The 20,398-nt window shown below is 35.9% G+C and overlaps 1 protein-coding gene across 3 annotated transcripts in view; it reads right to left on the minus strand.

The window, feature by feature from the left end:
• Positions 1-3,147: 3,147 nt before the first annotated feature.
• The window catches only part of AGMO (alkylglycerol monooxygenase), a 198,693-nt gene continuing 181,442 nt past the window's right edge, over positions 3,148-20,398 (minus strand). The window contains exons 13-14 of one of the 3 annotated variants that reach the window (XM_035562511.2): positions 18,264-18,327; positions 3,148-4,508 (exon numbers count right to left, since the gene is read on the minus strand). In XM_035562511.2, the coding sequence (XP_035418404.1) occupies positions 4,438-4,508; positions 18,264-18,327 (135 nt within the window). In that variant the 3' untranslated portion in view covers positions 3,148-4,437. Of the gene's footprint in view, positions 4,509-18,263; positions 18,365-20,398 lie in introns of all 3 variants that reach the window. The other 2 variants (XM_035562513.2, XM_035562512.2) reach the window with 2 other exon arrangements.

Here is a 20,398-nt window from a genome sequence, read left to right on the forward strand (position 1 = left end):
CAGGGGAGGTTTAGGTTGGAAATTAGGAGACATTTCTTCTCAGAAAGAGTAGTTGGGCATTGGAACGGGTTGCCCAGGGAAGTGGTGGAGTCACCTCCCTGGGGGTGTTCAAGGAAAGTTGGACCTGGTGCTTAGGGACATGGTTCAGTGGGTGACATTGGTAGTAGTATGACAGTTGGACCAGATGATCTCGAAGGTCTTTTCCAACCTTAATGATTCTATGATTTGACCCCATACAATTGTTCAAACTTCACAATATGGTCAAACACCAAATAAATAAGCAATGAAATCTTACAAATGTGAGGGGAGAAGGGTGGATTTCCAAAATGCTACTAATATATTCCATTGATAAGCACTGTTTGTAGTTAGCATTTAATTCATTCAATTAACTGTATGTAATATATAATGATGTCTAATTTAATTCATTGTCCACCTAGCCTACAGAGCCTCCTGATTACTCAAAAACAGAGACCTTTGAGATGACTGTTTCAAACTATGTTGCGTCTATAAAGACAGTATAACTAGATCCAGTATTGGTATTAGGTGCCTAAAAAATTAAATAGTTTCTATTAAAAAATCATGATGAGCAACTTGACAGGCATATAGCTACCTATCACATAGTTAGTAGGAGAATGATGCAGTCAAGAGTGTTCCTATGAACCTCTCCATGAAACTTTCTCTTCTCTTGGAAAGGCAAACACCAGCTTCCATTCTGCAGCCAAAGATTTGCTTATACATACCTGGTAGATGTTACTATAAAATACAGGAGTCTGGGACACCCACTAGAGGACCAGGCTCTTTGAGTCTTCAGCCAGAGGAGTCACCCTCTCTGACTCTTGTGTTGTCCAGTATGCAATGGGAAGAATATTGTTTCTTTTGTGCACTTTGCTTTCAAATAACACATACACAATGGCAGCAGTCATTGGAAGTAGGAAAATGGGGTTTGAAATACCTTTAAAAGAGGAAATGTATTGGGCCTCTGTTTTAATGACTAAGTTGCCTTCATCACCAATTTTTTATAAGGTATGCAGTCCTGTTAGATATGTCAGATGTTCCCAGTGATAGATTCCCCCACAAAATTTGGCCAAATTGGGGTGCCAAACAAACTGAGGAATGTTTCATTTCCAGATTCTCATCAAGCTGAGATATGAGACACTTTTAAGGTAGGAGAGTAAAGTTTCTGTAGAGCTCTGTCTCCCTAAGAAGGCTGTAGCAATGATATATTTAGATTATACTTCATGCCTGTATTTCATATATTTCATATATTAGAATTGATCCCATAAAAGTGCAACTGTATTCTCTGGAATAATACATTAGTTAAACTAGTGTTCCTTTTGTATTTGTCACTAGCTTATCTATGTATTTTTTTTTTATTTATTTATTTGTAGGCAACTGATAGTAACTAGAGCAAGAAAATAGTGTTTTATGTAGTAGAATAGATCTATTAGATTAGGATCATTCTAAGGTCTAGGAAGAGAGCTTCAAAGAACATCTAGTCCAGCTGCCTGACCTCTTCAGGACTAATTAAGTATTAAAGCATATTAAAGCATATTAATGCGGCCTCACCTCAAGTACTGTGTGCAGTTCTGGGCACCACAGTACAAGAAGGACATTAAACTGTTGGAGAGTGTCCAGAGGAGGGCGACGAAGATGGTGAAGGGTCCAAAGGGGAAGACATATGGGGAGTGGCTGAGGTCACTGGGCCTTTTCAGCCTGGAAAAGAGGAGGCTGAGGGGGGACCTCATCGCAGTCTACAACTTCCTCGCGAGGGGGAGTGGAGGGGCAGGGGACCTATTCTCCGTTACCACCAGTGATAGGACCCGTGGGAACAGTGTTAAGCTGAGGCAGGGGAAGTTTAGGCTGGACATCAGGAAGAGCTTCTTCACCAAGAGGGTGGTTGCACACTGGAACGGGCTCCCCAGTGAAGTAGTCACTGCACCAAGCCTGTCTGAATTTAAGAAGCGATTGGACTGTGCACTTAGTCAGTCTAAACTTTTGGGTAGACCTGTGCGGTGCCAGGAGTTGGATTTGATGATCCTTATAGGTCCCTTCCAACTCGGGATATTCTATGATTCTAATGAGGTCATTGTCCAAATACCTCTTGAACACTGACAGGCATAACGATATTTACATCTTAATCTGAATTTACCTTTAAAATCACATTACTTTAATTACTTCATGTAAAAAATGGCATTCATTGGGATATCTTCATAATTAATTTAATTCAGATCCTTGTTATTATAATTTAAAGACCAGAATTTTAAATGCAGATTTTCTGTATATTCAATACATTTGGTAACACAGAATGTTGAAAGTCCACTGCAGGAAGTGATACAGAGACATATAGAGCTTTACCTTAGCTGACCAATTAATAGGCAGAAGATGCTAACTCATTATCCTGTTCCTGTCTCTTTGAAGAATTTATTGTGGTAAGAAAACTGACTTTCGGTATGATTCTTCATTATAGTACTCAGTCATGATATTAAATCGACCTCAAAATATTCCTGTGATGTTGCTATCATTATTACAAAATTTGAAAGCAGAGGTACACTAACTGATGGAGTAAATTAAACAGTTAGTTGATCATGTTGTGATGTTTGGAATCATATTCTGGAATTTTCTTAAATATCCTATAAAAATTTTGTAAGGAAAAGATTCCAGATGTTGTACTTTGATTATGGTGAGAGACATGATCAGTATCGATATCACCCCCATTCCACAGATGGGGAAATTCAAGCAAAGAGATAGTAAGTTTTGTGGTGTGTTAATCAGAAGATTATACTTCCACTATTAGTCCCAGAGGTATATAATTGTATTTATCCATTGGAAGGCATTGGAAGCTTACCGTTATGTGTAAATGATTGAATTAAACTTTTGAACAAGTATTTAAAATCTGATTTCTTCTAGGGCTTTCAAGGGCTATTTTTTTTTTCATCTTATTATATAAAGTGAAGATCTACAAGTAAATATTTATACATACTGTCGGTTTAGGAAGGTATGATCCTTACTTTGCAGGTATTAGTACTTCTAATCGAAAAAACACTTGCTTTCTCAGTTAAATATTTCACGTTCTTTGAGCAAAATGCAAAGCAATAGACAGAAGTCACTTGATCTAAAAATGGAGTAACTTAAAACTTGGGTTTTAAAGTAAGAATTTATATAAAATTAGGCTGATATTATCACTAGACATTGGATCAATTTCATTTATACAACATCAATGCCTTTCTGATTATTTATTAGAAATATCCAATTATGTAGATAACGGCATCTGTTACAGCTAAAGACTGAAAATATGGGTTAATTAAAAATAGGATGGCTACATCTGAGAACACTGTTAGCATGCCATTAATATTCTAAAGGAAAATGGAATGGGAAAAACATAATTCAGGTATTATTACTAGTTTGAAGCATGCAAGACAGCCTACATTTTTTAGCTACTTGACTTTAAGCACTTCTAAAAGTCTTGGAGCCAAATAGAAGTTGGAACAGTGCGAGGAAAGAAAAACAACCCAGCTCCAGTATTTTTGCCAGTCCTGCTGTTTGGAGACTCCCTTTACCATTTATATTTAATTTTCCTATCTTAGTAGAAACCATCTTTCCAGCAGCTCCTGAAAGATGTGCATCTCCCCTGAGATCACCTCAGCAGGAAATTACCAAAAATTAAGGGCCCAGCCTTGCAAATATTTTGTCACATGAGTAACATTTGTCAATGGGATACTCATGTGCAAGTGCTGGCTCAATCAGTGTCTAAAGTTGGCAACTGCAGGTGTAGTCCTTAAATAATTCAGTCTAAACTGAAAGTCTGCATTATACAATGCATATATCAGCCAATTTTTCTGAAGATGTTTCAATTCATACTACTCTGAGTTATTTTATCATGCTGTTTTTATTCATTTTCTTGCCCCGACTATCCTCATGTAGCCCGTATGTTATGAACACTGAATTGGGCATGACACTGAGATTCTAGTCTACTCCAATCATTATGGAAAAACTGACATTCACATATTTTTATGTTTAGGCTCAACAGAGAGACAGTCAGTCATTTTATATCAGGTTGCTAAAAACATGATTTTAATTATTCCTATTGTGAAAAATACTTTTCATATATGATTTAATACTAATAAAATTACTGTAAAATGTCATTAGTTTCACATGGTTTCTAAGACTTTTTGATCCCTTGAATGAAAAAATATGCTGTGAAAGAAAATTTTATTTAAATTTGGGGGTAAATTAAATATTTTTAAAACCCAGAAATAAATGCACTTTCCAATGAATCTTTCAATCCTTCATATAAAATCACAAACCTCTCTTATCATATGTGAAATGACTGCAATTCAGTAAGAGTCATAGCTGATTAATTCCAAGGAACTTAGAAGGTTATTCCAAAGTGCTGTATCCATAATTAAAGTGATGTTAGTTCTGTTCTTTCAGGGATGTTTATCTTTGGAAGAAGTGATCCGTTTCATAACTTGGGTTCCCCAGAATGCAGTGCAGAGGGAAAACAAGACCTATAATACAGAATTCAAAATGAGAAACATTGCATAACACTTTAAAAATATTTATCTGTAAACATAAATGGGTGAAAACACAGAAGTCTCAAGAGGAAAAATTACACAAGTTTTCTAGGCATACTTATAAATTCACTTCAGGAATATATGCTTTCTTTTTATAGTCCTTTCTATTGTGTACATTCTTGTTTTAATTTGTTCTTTCTGAATGGTACTAAAATAAGATAACTTGCAAAGTCTGCATAACCTTTCCTATTTTGTAATTGGGTCTGGATTCGGAGTACTCAGAGTCACTTATAATAAGACAGGGGAATAACACCAACTGTGGTAGAAAGAGGTAGGTGCAAAAATTTTTTGTTTGTTTCTTTGTTCGTTTGTTTTTTCAAGTCATGCCTGAAGATTGCTAACACTTCAAGTTGCATGGTAGTGTACAAATATCCAAAGTAGTCTTAAATATTGTTATGGTTTTGGCTGGAATAGAGTTAATTTTCTTCACAGCGGCTCACACAATGCTGTGTTTTGGATTTTTGATGAAAACAGTTGTGATAATACAGCAATGCTTTTAGTTGTTGCAGAGCAGTGCTTACATAGAAACAAGGACTTTCCTTGTGCTGCCTTGCCAGTGAGGAGGGTGGGAGTGCACAAGTTGCTGGGAGAGGACACAACCAGGACAGATGACACAGGCTGATCAGAGGAACATCCCACACCATATAGCATCATGCTCAGCAATAAAAGCTGTGGTGAAGGAGGAAGGAGGTGGGAACATTCAGCAATAGCATTTGTCTTCCCAAGAAACCATTACGCATGATGAGCCCTGCTTTCCTGGTAGTGGCTGAACACCTGCCTGCCAATGGGAAGCAGTGAATGAATTCCTTGGTTTGCTTTGCTTGCATGCATGGCTTTTGTTTTACCTAATAAACTGTCTTTATCTCAACCCATAAGTTCTTGCACTTTTACTTTTCCGATTCTCTCCCTCATCCCACCTGGGGAGAGTGAGCAAACTGTTGCATGGTGCTTAGCTGCTAGGTTAAACCACAACAATAATATATGGCAAATGAAGTGTTCTAGCTGCAGTACTGTAGACAGGCATTTATTACCCAACCTACTATTTATGTCAAGATACAAAGTAGATTTGAAATAACTTAAAGACTTAATACTGTTTTTCTTGTCCTCGGCTCCATGCATCTTTTTGTTAGTCAATGAATTTTAATAAGAGATTTACTATTTATTATTATTATCATCATTATTAATTTCTTTGTCCCAAATTACTTTGGGATAAGTACAAATATTTGCAGGGCTGAATCTAATTCAGGTAACAGTTTTGTCTAAAAAAAAAATCTAAAAAAAAAAATAAATAACAGGATAACCATTTGTGTGCATGTATGTATGTGAAATGTTTCATTTTAATGTTTTTCAATGAAACTTCTTAATTTCACATTTGGAATAAAGTTCTCACTCAGAAAACTGCAAAAGTATGACAACTGTGTTTTACTGAAGTAAATGTGAATTAAACAAAACATTGCTCCCCTCCACTATGCCTTTGTGAGGCCCCACTTGGAGTACTGCATCTAGGTCTGGGGCCACCAGCACAAGAAGGACCCATTAGAGTGGGTCCAGAGAAGGGCCATTAAAATGATCAGAGCACCTCGTCTATGAAGAATGGCTGAGAGAGCTGGAGATGTTCAGCCTGGAGAAGGCTCTGGGGAGATCTCATTGCAGTTTTTCAATACTTAAAAGGGGCTTATAAAAAAAGATGGAAAGCAACATTTTTCATGAGCAGATAATGGTAGGACAAGGGAGAATTGTTTTAAACTGAAAGAGGGGAGATTTAGATTAGATGTTAGGAGGAACTTCTTCACTCAGAGGCACTGGAACAGGTACCTCAGAGAAGGTGTGGATGCCCCTATCCCTGAAGGTGTTCAAGACCAGGTTGGATGAGGCCCTGGGCAACCTGATCTACTGGGTGGCAGGGGGGTTGGAACTAGGTGATCTTTGAGGTCCCTTCCAACCCAAGCCATTCTATAATTCTATGATTCCATTTGTCCTGGAAGATATTTTTTCAAGGTGATTTTTTTGTTTGTTTGTTTTGTTTGTTCGTTTCTTTGAATGGACACAGAAAATTTAAAATCAAAGGAATTTGGGGATCGAGTTACAATAACCCTTTTTTTCACGTTTATCTGCAATCAAAAGGTATCGACTAGGACAGCTCCAATTTTAACATTATCATTTAACAGTCAACATTCAAAAATGCATGGCCCAAAAATCTACTACTGTGCTCATCCGCACTCATCAAAGTACATGAGATCTGAATGTCCAAAATAAATAATAGATGACCATAATATCTAAAAGGTACTAATTCTGCATTCATTGAAGGCAATGTGATGGGATGAGATCTGATCCTCCTCAGAACCTATTTGGGACAGGTACAGCCTTCACATAATCTGTACAGTACATACTTAGTACCATGAGATGGAAGTAACACAAAATAACAACTAAACACAATTCCATCAAATAAAATTAAATTCCCATTCAAACTTGATCAAGACAAATTCACCTTAACTACTCTAATTGAAGGTTTTAATTCTACTTGACCAAGGGTAGGCCAAGCAGTAAATGCTGTCTTTAAAACTTCTGATGACACTTGTCAGTGCTCATTTGTGGTCTCATTTTTAAGAAAGGCTCACAAAACTCTCACCAAAAGACTTGTTTATAAGAGTTTCAGACCTTCAGGTATGAAAGATTTAACATTTATTTTTCTATATATTATTGCAAGCACCTTGTAAAATTTGAGTAAAACACTGCGTGGTTCAATTTTTCATGTATGGAATGGAGAAACTTTTAAGTAGTGCTTCAGGCACATACTCTCCATGTTTTGTGAGATGCTTTATTTCTATACTGTGGTGCCCCTGTAGAGAAAAGCAATTACAAATAACTATCTGTATTTCTGATTTGTCTGTTATGTAACTAGGATCTGTGTGAATTGTCATCTAGATAAAACGACTTATATATAGCATATTCTGACCGTAGAAAAATTCTTTGTTGTGCTATCTCTAGAAGCAGATCTTATCTATTTGTCATAATTAGTACTTCTCTGAACCACTACTGAAGTCCTTTCATTCCTCACCTCAGAAAGATCACTCCTATCCCTGGAAGATGTATTAAATTTAGAAGTATTCCATTTTTCAGAAGAAGTGCATTTAAGCACATTTAATGACTGAGGCACAGGGCATTTGTAGGGGATTAATGACTGCTGGGAGATGATGATCACCTGAAAAAGCACAGCCATGGGCCATTAAGCCCAAGGAAATATCCTCAGCTAAAGATGGTTATTGCTATTAAATACTGAAAATGAAACAAAATAATAATAATAATAATAAAACAACATATTGGGTGAATTTTTGTTTTAAAGATAGAGTGAGGCAACTTCTTCTTTAATTAAATTTCTCATTGTGAATTTCTTAAAGCATGCAATCAGTGCCTGTGGGGGCATATTTCAAACTGCAGTTGTTATATCCAGAATGAAAAACCACATACTGCACACTGGATCTGCAGAACTAGTTTGGCTTCATGATTCTATAAAAGTATTGATTCACTGCCTATCAATGTCAGGACTGCCAGTACTCGATGGAAAGTAATGTATTCATGAAACTATAATTCTGTAAGGTAGAGGGGGGTGGAGGAGCGGAACATCAGGGAAAAAAATTAAGGGGCCCCATCCTCCCTCACATGACAGCAGTTCTGGCCAGCTCTACTGCTATAATGCTGACCTATAGTGAGCAGAGCCAGCTGTACGGAGCTATCAAGCAGAAACTTGCTGTGGAGGTTGGAGTTCAGTTTCTTCTGATTGCTGCTACATAATTTAGAGTTGCAAGGTTTGAACCACTTGAATAAATGGTGCAATCATATGACGTCAGTAATGGAAAGTCAAGCTAACACATCCCAGAATTTTGAGCAGACAGGAGTGTGGGCAGCAGGAAGCAGCAAAAGAGCATTCCACCAGACAACCTGAACTATTTGTGACTTTTTTTTTTTTTTTTTAAATGCACTAGGCAAACCATAGATCCTGAACCCTATATGCAGGTATTTTGAATTTCCCAGTTCAACATTCTGGCATCCTAACTGCAGTCTTTGTTTGTTTTCCCTTTAGAGTTATCTAAATTATTGTCACAGAAATTCTCTTTCTTTCCCATACTGTCCAAATCCACTAGTATTTGCCTCTTGAAAATAGTATTTATATATCAGTTTCCCAATTTAGTCAGTTTTGAAACTAAAAAGATAGAATTAAATAGTATACAGTCTTCTATTTTTACAATGAGAAAAATTCCCTCCCAAATATTATTCCATAACAGCAATAGTATATGGAACAGTTAAGCTTGAATGCAGAATTTCTCACAAGCGTATATCCAGGAAAGTTAAGCTCATAATGCAAACTTTTTACCACCTTAATGCAAGCACTTATTGCCTTTACCTCTTCAAATAACTACAAATTAATGATAGACTGTCCTTTAGGCTGCTGGAAGAGGGCAGTCCTCTTTAAAATATTTACATCACCTCCTTTCATACAGTTGTTCTGTTTCCAGACAGAAATAGAAATAATACTATTCACAAGAATAAAGCTACCTTAGTTAATGGACTGACTGCAGGACTGAGTCTGCTGTTCACAGGAAATCCCCACTGGAATGATGTAAGTTTATTAAGCTGTAAACTACTTTAAAATAATTATCTAAATTCAGGCACTCACTTCCATGTGACTAGCTTTGCTGATAATCACTAATGCTATTTTCTGCCATTTTCTCTTTGGTAATGGCTTTTGCAGATGAGTTGCCTTGACAGTGTTTTTTGTTTGTTTGTTTTTTATCTTGCAGATTTCATCTGGATAGAAGACTTCAGATATTAGTCAAGAAATACAGACAAGTGTCCAAAGATAGCCTTGCATTAGGGAGGGGCTGAGGCTTTAACCACAAGACCTCAGAGATCCCTTCCAACCTAAATCATTCAATGTGTCTCTGACATTTCTCTGATTCCGCCCAGACATGTTCACTTCAAATTTCACTGCAGAGACAGTTTGCACCTGTCTGCACCTGCCCAACAAGTTGACTGTATTGGGGATACATGACATGTGAACAGACATGTTAATGAAATTGAATTATCTGAACACCTCTGTATTTGGTAAACTATTCCTAGCTCTGGAAAGGGGTCAGGAAAATCAGCACATCCACATCATTAGGTTGACTGATAGCATCAAAAAACGGACCTGGTACTGGCAAATGTGATAAATGATGAGCCCTCTCAAGCTGATGCTGCCAACTGTTTAACTGATACTGAAAATTAAACAAGACTAAGGTTCTTTTTATATTATTTATCTACAAATACAATCATGGCTTCTTCAAAGGCACTGGAAATAATTTTAATGAAAATTAAAAATTATTTTTAGGCTATCTGACACTGTTTCTGTGCTGAAATACACAAAGGAGATGGAAAATATGTGTCTCAGAAGTGGGGGAAGCAGTTCACTATTTCTAGATGTTTGGATTTGGGTGCATACATCTTCATTCTCAGTGCCATGTTTTGAAATGAGCAATCTGATGCTAGTAGAGAAATGCTATGGTATTAGCAGCAGATCCAGAAATCACTGGTCTTGTAGAGTGCACAGATCAAGAAGATGGCACTTACAAAAAAAGTTGTAATAACAATATTTGGAAAGGGAAAAAACTAAGAGCTGGGCTGCCTTTTTTTTCTTTTTTTTTTTTTTGTGAGGGAACTGTGGATAGAAGGCATCTACAGTAGCCTCACGGCATTCATTCAGGATTCCTGCAAAAGTAGCAGGATGTCAGGAAATTCTCCACATGGGTTCATCATACACATTTAGATTGTTGGTGCAGCACACGTCTCAGATTCAACATGTCCCAGACATAGAACAGGGTGTGTATCAATAGATTGCTAGCACACACATGATTAAGCCAAGTATCTCCAACCCCCACAAAAGCATATTGGCAGTGGACTCATGGACTGGTTTCTTGCTAGTATGATATACCTCTTTAGTTTTATACTTCATTATTAGCAGATGATGAGAAAATAGTAGGGAAGCAATATATACATCTCATATCTATTCCGTTAAATGTTTTAATCATACTTCTTTTATTAAAATATGGTTTGAGACTCTAAAGCTAGATAATGCCTGAAAACGTAGGGCGCAAATCTCCCATACCTGAAAAGGATTATGTTATATACTCAGGAAAGACAAAGAAAGATATGAAGAAAGGATATTCTTCAGTTGCTTTCACAGCTGAGCACATCCTCACTATGAAATGAAATACACTGCAGAGATGCTTGAGTTAGCAAGGACATTCTAACTGCTAAGTGTCTCTCAGCACTGCACCAGGTTGACAGACTCTCCTGGCACTGCACCTGAGCTGGTAAATTGTATCCCTCAGCTAAACACACGGGGATTTTCACACAGGCAGAGCTATTGCAGTTCTATTTAGACCTGAGGCAGTTTATGTGCATCCAGCACGATATCTTGAATCCCACCACCACACTGCCTCTCAAAACATTTATATGTGTATCCTATTGAATTGCTACCTATTATATTCCTTCCTTGGGTCAAATAATAATCCACAGTCTATGCACTAGGATTAAGAAGGTTTTATCTCATTCCTGAAGAGACAAAACCAAAACAAAAACAAAACCCCAAAACCAGGAAGCTCTGCTGTCAGTCGTGAATAGGAACTTCAAAGCGTGTTAATAATCATTAAACCCTCACCTTACATAGAGCTAATGCAAGCTAGAGATGGTATCAACATTATACTCATTAACATATACATAAACTCTCTGCATGCTCTTCAGTACAAAAGTTGCCAAAATGTTTTACTGAAATATCTGAGAATACTTCCCACAATAAGTTACCTAATTCCACCCATAAATTCCTACATCATTCTAAAACATTTAGACTTTCTGAGTTGTTCTCTAAAGAACTCTGTTAAACAAAATAAATCTTTCTAGATGTTCAACAAACTTTTTAAAACAAATTCTGCACCAAGTGTGTTTCATTGCTTTTTAAAATGAATTCTAAGAAAATTTCCATAGTAATTATAAATTTTTGATCATCCTTTGAGCTTAAAAATCTCATAAAAGATGCAAACATATTATATCATTACACATTCCAGGTCATAGTATTATTTTATAATTTCTGTTTTGCATTCTTTTATATTGCTTTAGTTTCTAGGAAAAAAAAAAAAAAAGGATAATCTTAGTTCACAGTGTTATTCCCATGGTTCCCAACTTTGCCACTAACCATTGAATTGTACCATCATGTTGTTATTTCATATTTAACTTTTCAAATGATTAATTCTGGCAAACCACAACTTGCTCTCACTGTATTTGCTAGTCTTTATCATAAATTAATTCTCAGCTCTATCTACTTATTAATCGTATCTTCATGTCCAGATGCATGTCAGAACACCTAGTGGCTTCATAATATTCCTAAAACCAAAACTATCAAAATCACATGAAAAACATATCACCTAAAAACATATGTCTGAAAACTGAATTTTGTAATTCTTTGCTTTTGCTTTCTGATTTTACTTGTAGTGGTTAGATTTCTTGTTTTCAAGGTTTTTACATTAAAAATTGTGTGCTGATATACGAATCTGTGAGCTTCAGTTTCAAAAACATGACAACTAACGGCCCTGCTCAACCTAGAAACTTCTACCAATAACTAAACTTTTGCTAGAGAGTCCAGACACTGTGCCATCACTGAGGGAACTCCAGTACATACTCTGAACCCCTCTTGGCTGCTGCCATGTCAGCATCCAGCTCCATATCTTGTTCCTGATGAACAAGAGTGATGAGCATCAGCAGAATGGCTCAGTCTCTGGTGTTCTAATACTACCTAGATTTATCACACTAGACTAGGTTGAAGGGAGCACCGCTAGAAGGAAAATTAGTGAAATAATGTTTTTTATATTTTTAACAATACAGTACCAAAAAAACAAGTTCACAGATCAACAGTTTTAGAACTTAATTCAGACTTTCACCTTTTTCTGTCTGTTTTTTCAGCTTTTTTTCCCTCAAATTTGAGAAACAACAGGTATAGAAATAATTTTGTTAATTACTGTATTTTAAATGAAGAAATTAAGCTTTCATAAAATTAAGAAGACAAATGTTAGAAATAACTCAATCTGTAAATATACTGGTTTAATGTTTTGAAGGCCAATAGGTCAAATGAGATTGAAAAATTTATTAATAGCTGTTCATTGCAGAAGCAAAATATTTGAGATAGTCCCGTCTCAGTTTGGCAAAAGTTGTTGAGTTTATTTTTTTTTAAAGATTTAAACAGGAAGTACACCCATTGAGATGAAATATCTCATTTACTTTTATGCCTGTCAGATGCTGTGGCATAATTACATACACCCCACTGCATCATTTATAGCTCAAACACAAGTTGGAGTGTAAAAGAGATATCTGCAAAGAACTATTTCCTTTTATAAAATGTTATCTAAATTATATGTAAGGAGCAGTTTTTCCTCCCTCACTGAAGAAACATGAATCTCATTCTCCTTTAATCAGCAGTTTCCTGCAGATATCTTATATTTAATCAATTTTAAATTGTTCTCTTTAGGCTTAAAAAAATGTATGCTTTTAAATTCAATACTCTATATAAGAAAGACTGGACATGTATATTGCTGTACATGATAAGAGTAAGGGTATTGTTTTTATACAGTCATAGGTTTAAGAAAAGTTAATATTGCTTAAAGTTAATAAAGTTAAAAGTTAATACTGCTTAATCCTTCAGTGGATTTTTTTTTCTTTACTTAAAACATGGGGCAAATTAATTTGAAAGAGCCTATGCAGGATGGACCTGTCCTTTATGCCTGCATCCTCACTTGAAAATATGGGAAAATTACAGCTACAACACAAAATGATTGTAGTTTGGACATAGAAGAAAAATTGATAATCATAACATTTCAAAATTTGGATCACCTATTACCTAGCTGTGTAATATTCACCTAATAAGTACCTACAAGGATAACTAAATCCGTGCAAGCCCTTCATTTTTATGTCAGTTTAATACTCCTTGACCTTGCAGGAAGAAGATTGTGTCTAATCTCTCCATCATTAGCAGGCATAAAATATTCTATGTTTCTATACAGATGGTGTCATTTCAGAGTGTAGATATTGTGCATAAGTGCCTTGAGTGTGGTGGTGAACAAGACCAAGAGCACTCTATCAAACCTTAGAGATCTGACAAAGGTGTCTGCAAAGTGGGAGAGTGGGAGGTCTCTTAGTATACTAAATATGTTCTTGAGAGAAAGTTGACTAGGTACAAGCTCTGAAGTGGGAATACATCCGCTGTGTGAAAAATGAAAAAAAAAAAAAAAAAAAAAAGAAAGAAATCTCTGCCCACAGACATTAGATCACTGACGGGAAAACTTTGCTGCAGATGTTGAAAAGAAGTGATGGGGAAGAGCTGGCTACTGTGACTAATGGCAAATATGAAAGAAAGGAGTAAGAATGTGCAGAGAGGGATAAAAAAAATGAGTGACAAGCAGAAGGGATTTCCAGTACAGTGGGGGAAAAAAAAAAAAAAAAAGTATTCAAGGAAGACTGAGAGAGATCAAGGCAAAAAGTCATTTGAGACAAAGACTTCTTCTGAAAGCCAATACACTGTAAGGAGAAATTAATCCCTTCACTGAAACAATGGAGAGCATAGAAGGCTGTTCTCAGCATTTAAAAAGAAAAAAAAAGAAAAAAAAAAAAGGTCTTTTGAGCAAAGGAAATATATTAATTGATACCCTAAAGGAAAAATCTCTCCACAGAAGATACATTTTCAAGTTAAAGATAGACAGAACACACCCATCCTGCTGGCCAACTGTCTGTTGAGGCCAAAAACAGTAAAATGTGACAGTTTTTAAGTTCCAAGGAAAAGAGAAATGTTCTGAGGTCAGTCCAGCCCTCTGTCCATCACCGTACAAGGAAAACCAGATCTCTTTCTGACTGTGTGTCACTTTCTTGCCATACTCTCAACACACTCTTTCTGTGTTCTGGCTTGTTGCTTCTATTTTTGTCTGGAAAATTTCCATTCCCAAATCTCACTATCTTTTTTGATAATGTAAAAGTTGCTGTTGTGTTATTAACCACAACTATATTCAAATGGCCCAAGTCATTCACTACAGTAATGCAGAGAGGATCTTCCTACTCATTATGTCAAGCCATTGCAGTTGTGTTATTTAATTAGTCTATTAATAATAATAATAAAATGAATTGAATTGATTATTGTGCAGGAAAATCCATATGACTTTCCACTACGAAAACTAGGGGAATACAAGAAATGAAACTTCTACATAGAAGGTACAGAACTGACTGGAAGAAAAGATCTCCAAGAAAGGAAGAATCAATGAATCAATTATTATATCACAAAATGAAATGATTTAAGTGAAAAAATAGGCCCTTATATAACATTTCTAACATTAAAAAGCTATGGAAATATCCGTTTTTTTTTCTATTTCTTTCTGAAGCAAATGTGTAATTTAATAGAAATGAAAGGTACTATAATTAAGAAGAAGAAACCAAATGCACAAATATGAATGACAAATAATGGATAGTCAAGAACAAATCAGAAAAAAAAAATAATGGAGATTTGGAGCAGCTCACAAACAAAACATTTCAACCATAAAGTGCTGATGCAAAAATATGCCAGTATCAGTGTGGAAGATATTAACAGGAGTGTTTCATGTTACACACAGTAATTGTTCCAGCCTACTCAAAGCTGATGAAGTCTTTAAGGAAAACCTAGATAAATTGGACATAGTCCTGAGGTAGAAGACAAACATGATAAAACATTTAGAACAGTTGACCTGTAGGAAAGCTTCAAGAAATTCTACTGTGCATCTTTGAAATAAAATAAAACTCAGGAGAAGCCAAATCTTCTGAAATATACAAGAGTAATACAGAAAGAAAAGATAAGAAGCTACTGCTCAAGGTAATAAAAACAAACAAACAAAATCTTTTTGAACTAAGGTTTTCATACATAATAACTAAAGCCCTACTGCCTGGAAGGATGGTATAGCATTGGAATCAGCTATGTAAGGAAGCTGTGAAAGGTATATAAATGACAAGATAGGCATATGTCTATGGTGTAGCTGTACTTGATCCTTCTTTCAGTGCAGACTCCCTGCCAGACCAGTATTTCTGTTTATTCACAATGAATACAAAGGAACTCTTCATCTCAAACTAACATTTGCTAAGACCATCTACTTTGCCAACAGCAGTTAAGATGAGACTGCTTAGTGCACAGAGCAACCATTACTTAGTAAACATTTTTGCAATAACCAACCTTGTGCAAGACTTCACTGATTTAATTCTCAGATGTCATTGTTGCTTTAATAAGGGGATGAAAAGCAAAATCTGCTTTCTGATTTTGGATAGGTTTGAACCTGCCATATCAGAGGATCATAGGATTATTACATTTAGAAATCATCTTGCATTGGCTTTTCAAATACTAGCTGCAAAGACTGGTGGCAGAAGCATGAGTTTGCTCGCTCCAATTTATGCACAGCATAGTCTCTGCACTAAAAATATGGGACTGCATAGTGAAAATCACCTGCTTCTAAGACTCTCAAAGAATCAAGCTATTATAGTGAAAGCCTGGGATGCTGGGATATTCAGTTTGCATTCTTTGAAAACATGATCCAGACATGATTAGACATCTTATGGCAAGACTCAGTCTTCACAGCTTCTTAGCCGCAAAACAGAGACAGTATTTCTATCTCCCTCCAAATAAGAAGTACTTTCCAGTCCCTGTCCTACTAAAAACTAAGAGTTTCATGAGTGAACTAGAGTAATGCTGAGAGGATAAAGACATATCAAAAAGACATAGATTTGGCACTTCATGATTTTTTTTCTGTGACAAGCTTTATATAAATAATTCTGAATCTATAGTATTTTTTTTTTCTCAACAATTATGTGCTTGAGTAAACACAATGGTCATCTTTAAAAATCAGATAATTGAGTGTATTTCTTATATGGCTCCAGCTATTGAGCAATCTTAGTTCCATAACCCATGGTGCTGACCACATGAAGAGCTAAAAATGGTGTGAGAAATTGTTTCCATCTCATGATTACGTTGTTTTAAAAAAGTCTCAAGTCACTGTATCATAAACAATTGCACAATTTTGAAAAAATATCAATCCAGACTTCAGTTCTATAGAAATATATCATTTTCTTAATCTAAGGATTTGTTGTGTCCCCCCTCCCCCTCAATGTCGAATCCTATATTAAGAAGGATGTTGTGCCCTAAATATGATTCTGTCTTGGAAAGGCTACTTGGTATTGTTTTATTTGTATGTCAAAGGGAGGACTGAAGTCTCAACAATTGTTAACCTCTCCCATGGTGTGCTAATAAAAGGTCAGAGGCCCACATGTGGCTTGCAGCCTGGGGAATTTCTCTCAATGTTCTGCCAGGGATGGGACCGCCCGAACAGATTCTCTCATAAGTTTTAAGCCATAAACTGCATCCTACTTGGCTCACTGTGCCAAAACTGGACCCAGGGGTATCCAAAGTCTTGGCTGATGGGAAAAAATGAGTGCTTCCTATGAAAGCCACAGCTGTTTTCCTGAGAGAGAGAGTGCACAGATGCTCAAGTATTTCTCTACTTTCCGTTTCTGACTACCTGTTCTGGCAGCAGTTCCAAGAAAGGGGGAGGACAGAGGCAGGCATCCAGCTGCTTTCAGTAAGCCCTGGCAGCACAGGTACTGATTACCTAAACACTAAAAATGTTCAAAAAGCTTCTTTTCTTTTTTTTTTTTGTTTGTTTGTTTGTTTGGAGGGGAGGGGTGGGGTGGGGAGGATTTCAAACTGTGAAATAGGTGAGAGCATGCACTAATGTTCCCATCTTCCCCTCTTGAGCAGAAATTTAGTGATCAGGATAAAGACCTTAATTATTAAAGCAGAGACTATTTAAGGAAAAAAAAAAGTGGTGATGTATTTTGTTGAAAAGACATTACTTAGAAGTGGGTATTTTATATACATCTATAAATATATATATACAAAGGGAAATTCAAAGGTACATAGAAAATACATGTATCCTATGTATTTTCTAGAAAGATTAGTGTCCTCAGACTGTACGCTGAATGCCATAATATAGATTTTATCTTGAACTGTAGGGTGATATTTATCTTGAGTGTAACTCTCTGAAGTCAAAAAAAATACATACACAAAGTTAGATTTTGAAATGATTTTGCCCAGGATTGTATATAACATCACCTACCTCATAAATTCCATTGAAATCACATTACATAGTGATGTACATATAGTAACTGTTTAGTAATTATCCTTATTTTTTTATATTTATTTTTTGTGCATACATATTGACGGTCAATGACTTTTTCATAGATATAGTAGGTCAAATGTCTATCCTTTTCTTCTGAACAGGTTGCAGATATGTTTTGTGGCCATTATAATGACTCCCTTCAACATTTTTCTCTAGTAGCACCTTTTGAAGTATTATATGTTTCTTAACTGGATAAATCTCCCAATTAAAGCACAGCTAATTAATTTACATCAAATGGAGTAGTATATAGTTTTAGCTGATACGTAAAGAGCAGAACAGCACATAAATGTGTTCCTGGATTTAATCATTAGCCACTGCTCAGTGAATCAACAGAATCACTACCAGTTAAACTTACAGTTCACCAGATCATTTGCTTTTAAGGACAGCTTTGTCATTCTCATGCACAGCTGCACCTGTTTTCTACCTGCAGTGCTCAGTGAGTGCCTGCTCCTTCTGTCACAACGTCTATGAAGTGAAGAAACATCTGTCTGTCAACAGTGGAAACAAGCAGATGATCAAGGTTTTCTGTAAAAAGATGAAAAATTCTCTGGGAAAGAGCAGCTCTACAAAAGTGGTAATTCTTATCAGACAATCAAAAAGACATTCTTCCATAAGTCATCTGAATGATGTTTGCTTAAAGATTCACAGCAGGCTACTTGAACAGGTATGGACCAATCTTCCTAAGGGCTTTCCTTCTCCTTCTCATTATTCATCAACACTTTTTCATTTACATTCAGTCCCAACTTTTTTTTTTATGCTTTTGTTGACTTGATCACCACCCAGACAGCAGACACTTCAAGTCAGTCATCAAACTATGTTCTTGTACTAATGGCTAAACTGCTCTCTTAGCCAGTGCATTTCCCAGACACAGAAATACCTTTGGTTTGACAATTTCCTCCAAAGTATTCTTTAAGTGATTTTTCTGAGCTCTTACTTCAGATCAGAGGAGCTTTAAAGCTGATGAAGTCAAATCCAGCGTGGTAGATACACTATTTCTAAGCCATAAGGATAAGAAGTTAGATCCACTCTGAGTGGTGATCTCACAGCTCAGCCATGCAGGCTGTTGCTCCCCCCTTAGAGGTGGAAACCACTTGGCGAGATGGATCATGTACGAATTCTAGGAACAGAATAAGACTAAGTGTTTTCACCTGACCAAACTATGAGAAGTCAGTGAGTCTGAGCTGGTTAGAAAGTCACAAATTCAGTAAAAAAGTTACTGTACTTGAGCCACACATTGCCCAAAATTGTTCACATGGGGAAAGAGCTATGGGAATTTTGCTGCCTGTATCACTAACTTGAGTCTGCCCTGTCTCTCTTTCTCCCTTGCAACTCATTTATTGCACATCCAAATGGATCAGTGTCTTTTTGTTTTCTTGTCCAAGCCTTTATAACACAGCATCTGTGTTGTAAAGCACTTAAAAGAGAGCGATAACCCTTTTTTTCTCCAAACTAAATGACGGTCTTCAAAATGTCGGGTGGTTTCACACAATATAAAGTGTCCCTGTGTGACAATAAGAATCAATGCCCTACTACCTATTTAAATAAGAATGTCATAATTTTCAGTTGTTTATTCAGGATCAAACAGGTTTTGTTAAAAGCTAACTAACGTAGGCAATAATATATGCTTATCTCTAGTTTTAGTTTAGTTATTTGCAATATTTTTGCTGTGCTAGCTTTTTCAATTATTTTGCTATCCTTCACCTAATAATGAATTGTTCCAATTTTTATTGAAAGTATCTTATTTTTTCTTTCAAGCACTGTCAGACTAAGTCTTTTGCAGTTACGCATATATCAGTCAAATCATACTTTCAGCAGCACTATAAAAACACAACACTACTTTTCTTTTTTGTTGAAAGCCAGTATACTGAATTACTGAATCATACAAAAAACATGGAAAATAAATGTGTCATCATAAAAATCATTAAAGCAGGAGAATGAAAGGGGACAGGGTTATAGAAGCATAGACATATTTCTAACAAATTCATACATATGTGACATATGATCTAATCTTGCAACCTTTATTCACAAAAGTAATCTTACTGAAGTCTATAGGAGTACCCACATAAAAAAAAAAAAAAAAAAAAAAAAGGATTAACCCTGAAAGTCTGAAAGAAATCTACTTGTTTTTTTTTCTGCTGTAAGAACAAATATTGCATCATAAAACAAATGATGTCCAGATGAGTAAAATAGCTTAGCAACAGGATAACCTTATAGAAGACTTACAGGCACATCCATAGTGATAACAGCTAATAGGACCTGCAGAGAGACTATCAGAGACAATTTGGAGTATAGCATCTGAGTCTCCTCCCAGTTGTTAAAGATAGTATTGTCAGATCCCGCAGGAAGATTAGTCTGTATCTAAAGGGATTTACTACTGATATTATAATATCACCATCAGAGAGAATTGATTTTTGGAATAAAGGAGAAAGTAAATCATTTAAAAAGTGACTTAAAAGCACTTCTAGCTGCCACTAGTAAGAGAAAATGAAATGAATGAGCTATGAATGAGATGAATATATGAATAAGCTTATTACAGGCTGCTGTATTATGTAAATGCAT

This window comes from Cygnus atratus, chromosome 2 (genome assembly GCF_013377495.2).
Source record: "Cygnus atratus isolate AKBS03 ecotype Queensland, Australia chromosome 2, CAtr_DNAZoo_HiC_assembly, whole genome shotgun sequence".
Taxonomy (NCBI): Eukaryota; Metazoa; Chordata; class Aves; order Anseriformes; family Anatidae; genus Cygnus; species Cygnus atratus.